We start from the raw sequence: 4,488 nt of genomic DNA, 5'->3' as shown, positions 1-4,488 counted from the left end.
GCAGCTCTGCACGGAGTTCGATACATCGATATGCCGTTGCACGGGAGTTCTATATACGCGAACAATAGTGCTGTGCTTTTGCATGGGATTCCCAAGGGGATTTTTCAACTGTTCGATATAGGCAATATTTCGATATATCCCGGTTCGGTATATCCGGGATCGACTGTATTACAACTGCATGCATAGTATTGTGTAAAACAGTTTCTATCGGCGCCACAGGTGCACGTTACAGGGCTCTGCGAAAAAGGTCGCAACTGCGCACAGATGGCCAGATATCACAACATTTTTAATCCGTGGCAACATAGTGCTGCAAGCCATTTAGGAGCTGCATGGCCACACCAGCAAAACGTTGACTCAGGACGCAGTCGCTTGCTCAACATCCTCCTCATCGCCATCCTCTTGGAGCGGTGCCTTTTTCTTGGCCTCGTACATCTCGGCCACCTCCTCTGGCATCTCTGCATTGGTGTCCAGGTCTGCAAGACAGTGCGATTGCCTAGCTGTCATGGGTAGGTTCAATTAATCAAGAGTTCGACGGAAAGCAGTTTGGCGAGGCGGAAACATGGTGAAATAAAATAAACACTAGAACACCTGACAAAATGTAAAAAGTAAAACAAAAATGATGAAAACTCGGTGTTTTGGAGCCTGCAGGGGTCCCTTGCTCACAGAGAACTGCAGTAATAATAGCTCTCACTTAAGTGCAGGTGCGGTGTATTGGCGAGATAATTTAATTAAAGAAAGCATAGTGAAAATGAAATGTACTCAACAGAAGACACCTCTCCCTGACAGCGGCCTGTTGCTTTGCCATTTTCTTGGTCCTGCAGGAGTGTTCCACGTTGTTAACACAAGTCGTTCAAAGTGTCGTGGGAGGCCTGTGTAAATTTTGCAGCCTATGCATTTGAAAACAAAATAGCAATGCGGTATTCTCCATTCAGAGTTGGTAGCGTTGGAAAACAATGGTGTTAAGAAACAACTGACAGTTTTATTCCAAACTGGGTCACTCTGTGGTTAGAACATTGTGATGGCATTATTGAATGCATGCCTGTAATGAACCAACTACATGAAATAAAACACCTTCGCAAAAAATTTCAAATAATATAGTACGAGGACGAAAACGTGGCATTTTGGGGCCCTCATTCATAAATAACAGCAAACACAATGACTCTCGCTTATGTATATTGGTGAGGTGCAAAGCACGTGTATAGACGTTGGCCAGCTTACCACATGTCCTGCTTATTACGTGGCACGTTGACCGAATATGCAGCGATTCAAGTAGTAAAAACGTCGGCAATAGTTTCTCAGTGGCAATAACGCCAGCCGAGTACCAGTCTATTGAATGACCTGGGGACGTATTCTCGGATGGTCGCTTTTGGCGATATCACTTTCAGTGCTTGCATATTGGCTGGTTGAGCAATACGTTGCAATAGTATCGCCGAAAGTGACTGTCCAAGAATACGTCCCATCTTCTCATGAAGTTGAGATAATGCGTTAGAAACAAAGTTGCATTTGGTGACGTCGTATTCGAGCTGCTTAGGCACCTTTTGGTAAGCCGCATCACATTTTTTGGACGGGTCTCCATACACGACGCTAGAGTAGTTGAACCTTTTCGAGTGGATCCTTCACATGTACCAGTTGGCCACATAAGTTGCTGGAAGGGATATGTGCCACCCAGACATTGTAATCACTCTGGCCAATGTCTACCTCATGCTGCGTGCGTACGGGCTAGCAGCCGCTGGACGGACGAGCGCTGAGACACGTTTTCACTCTCCCCACAATGAGAGTCACACGCCAGGTCCTTCTGTACCCAGATCAACACTAATTTGCGCGCAGTAGGACTCGTGCAGAGACAGAACGCGCGGCGGTCGAAGAGTGATCGAGCGCTGGTGTCCCTCGGAGTGTGTGGACAAATTGAGGTGTTCGCCCGTTGTAGCCACTGCACACAGTGTTCCACGACGCGTGACGCACAGCGTTGAGCTCGACGCGTTGTGAGGCTGCTGCAGCCATGCGCTTCACCTCTTCAGTGCGCTCTTTGCGAGCAGGTGCCGGCATATCGATGAGTCATGTGGCAGTCTGCTACATCGAGGCTACGAAAGTGTCTGCGCGCAGTCAGTGCACACACCTGGTACGCAACTGGAACTCTATGCAGCTGCACACATGACACCTCGAGCGATAGGACACCACAAAAGTGCCTCCTCTCGAAGCCATCTTGCAAGCGTAGCCGAGCTTGTAACTTGCTCGACTCGTCTGCAGGGTACTAGGGTTCGATTCCGGCAGGAATTTGCGATTTCTTACTTTCTCACAATAGACAATAACTGCTACGGTCATCGCCAACGGCTATTGGTGTGAGCATGTAACAGTTCCCGCTGTAAGAGTGTCTAAAGCAGCACCAATACATTGTCAAGGGCAACTGCTTCCCAACGCATCAACCGCACACCACAAGAAGACAGGTCATCCCATAAACTGGGGTACTCGCTGTCCGTTATCGCCACTGAGAAACTGTTACTTGAATAATGGCAAAGCGCGACAGATGGGAAAAGCACCTCTGGCAAGCGCTACTGAAAGCTGTATAACGGCTAAAACACATTGGCGGGCCATTGGTTAGAATGCATGATAGAGTGTATAAGCACGGCAGAATGAGGACGTAGAAAGAAACAGGTACACAGATGCAGCGCTTGTCAGAGGCGCTTTTCTGTGTATTCGTTTCTTTCTACGTCCTTGTTCTGTTGCGCTTATACACTCTATCATGTATCATGGCGCTGGATTATGTAGCGGCTGTGGCTTTACTGACACAGTTGTCAGCAGCGCATTTCCTGTCTGTCGCACTTCATCATATTCAAATATGCATTGCCAACTTGCCCAAAAATCTGCTCTTCTGAAGAAGTTATTACCAGAATCACTGCTTATTCAGACACGATAAACCGGACACATGGTTACCAGCCCAACATCTACACACGCACTCTGCGCCATCTCACCCATGCTTAACCGAGAGCCATGTGCGTTAAGCTGTTCCTTATAAACCCCAAAATGTTACGTATTTGTCCTTTTATTGTATATCTCACATTTCTTTCGGTGAGTTTTTGTTTTATTTGACCTAGTGGACATGCATTTCATATTGCGATCAAATGTTCCAACTACACGATGGCAGAGTCAGGAATAACAGTTTCATAACAGCGGTTTCATAACATCCTCGTTTTCCATCGCAACCAACTCTAAATGGAGAGTACCCCAATGGCTACTTCGTTTTGAAATCAGAGGCTACACATTCGGCATGGGCATACGACGACATTTTGAACGACATCCCAGTAAATGGCTAAGCAACAAAGCAGCGCCTTCTCTTGTACCGAACTCATTTTCCGTGTGATTATCTTGGTTACATCGATGGCGTCAGTCAACTAAATGGCCTCTGCAAAAAAGGCCGCAATTGCACAGAGTCAGCCTGAGAACCTGGCATATCCTGCTGCGCTCTGGCCTAGCATATTTCTGGCAATGCAGCAAACACGACCAGACCATTATCAAAATTTTGCCATGCCAGTTCCTTAGGTGCAGAGCTCCGCAACTTGATGCCAAAGGCATGCCCGGAATTTCATGTGGAGTTTGAGAACTGACATTATTGAAGCACTCTGATGCAAATTATGCTTTAAAGAATGGCGTAGCAGCGTTTGAGATGACAATGTCAACAAAACCACACATGTATTTTTAAGCTATTCTGCACTACACGACGTCGGCTCGAGAAAGCAAATGGTAGCACCGCCTTCTGACTCAAGTACTAGCCGCGCTTCAGTAACCTTAATTCCTCGGCAATTGTAAACACATGTGGCGATGCAATGCATGCACAACACCAGCTCAGCAATGCAACGTGTCTTACGTGCGGGGTCGTACTGCACACGCATCAGGTAAAGCCCACAAGCAGGCACAACGGTGATGCTGCCAGGCCAGCTGTTCTTGCTCGGCTTCTCCAGAAGGCAGCGCACCACCGAAAGGGGATCATCGCCCAGTTTATCTGGTAGGCCAGCATGCAGTGCCATGCTCACCATGCGACGCACCTGCACAGTGACAAATGAGCCAACCCGCAACTTTCCACTGCTGGGCGGGCAAATATCCCAAGTTTTGAATGTGAATCGAATACTACACACTAACTACCCGTAGTCAAAAATGAACATTTCGGTATCTTGTAATATTTGAAACTAACTAAATACATTGTAACAATCGAATATTTGTATGTTCAGTGTTCTCCGTCTGCTAAACAAGGTATCAGAAATTATCGGAGCGTAAACAAATTTCAAATTCCTGGGCTAAAAGCTACGCAAAAGGCTTGGCTGTGGCCCAAAGGACCTTACAAGGTAGTAGCATTTACAAAACGCAATCACTTCAAAAACCGTCTTCTGCCTTTGCAGGTTGGTTGCACTCAGCATAAACCAAGATTCCACGACCAGCAGCCCAGTGATATCAAGCCCTACGTCATCACCGGACGCCTACAAAAGAACTGCCACC

General features: G+C 47.1%; 1 protein-coding gene across 3 annotated transcripts in view; it reads right to left on the bottom strand.

Annotated features, from left to right (window-relative positions):
• Positions 1 to 267: 267 nt before the first annotated feature.
• Positions 268 to 4,488, bottom strand: part of LOC126536301 (tRNA pseudouridine synthase-like 1) — a 70,185-nt gene continuing 65,964 nt past the window's right edge. For all 3 annotated transcript variants that reach the window (XM_050183221.3, XM_055073106.2, XM_055073098.2), the window contains 2 exons: positions 3,863 to 4,040; positions 268 to 473 (listed from right to left, as the gene is read on the bottom strand). In XM_050183221.3, the coding sequence (XP_050039178.2) occupies positions 355 to 473; positions 3,863 to 4,040 (297 nt within the window). In that variant the 3' untranslated portion in view covers positions 268 to 354. The remainder of the gene's footprint in view (positions 474 to 3,862; positions 4,041 to 4,488) is intronic.

This window comes from Dermacentor andersoni, chromosome 3, assembly GCF_023375885.2.
Source record: "Dermacentor andersoni chromosome 3, qqDerAnde1_hic_scaffold, whole genome shotgun sequence".
NCBI lineage: Eukaryota > Metazoa > Arthropoda > Arachnida > Ixodida > Ixodidae > Dermacentor > Dermacentor andersoni.
Note: the sequence above shows the minus strand (reverse complement) of the source record. Positions and strands in the feature narration are given on the sequence as shown.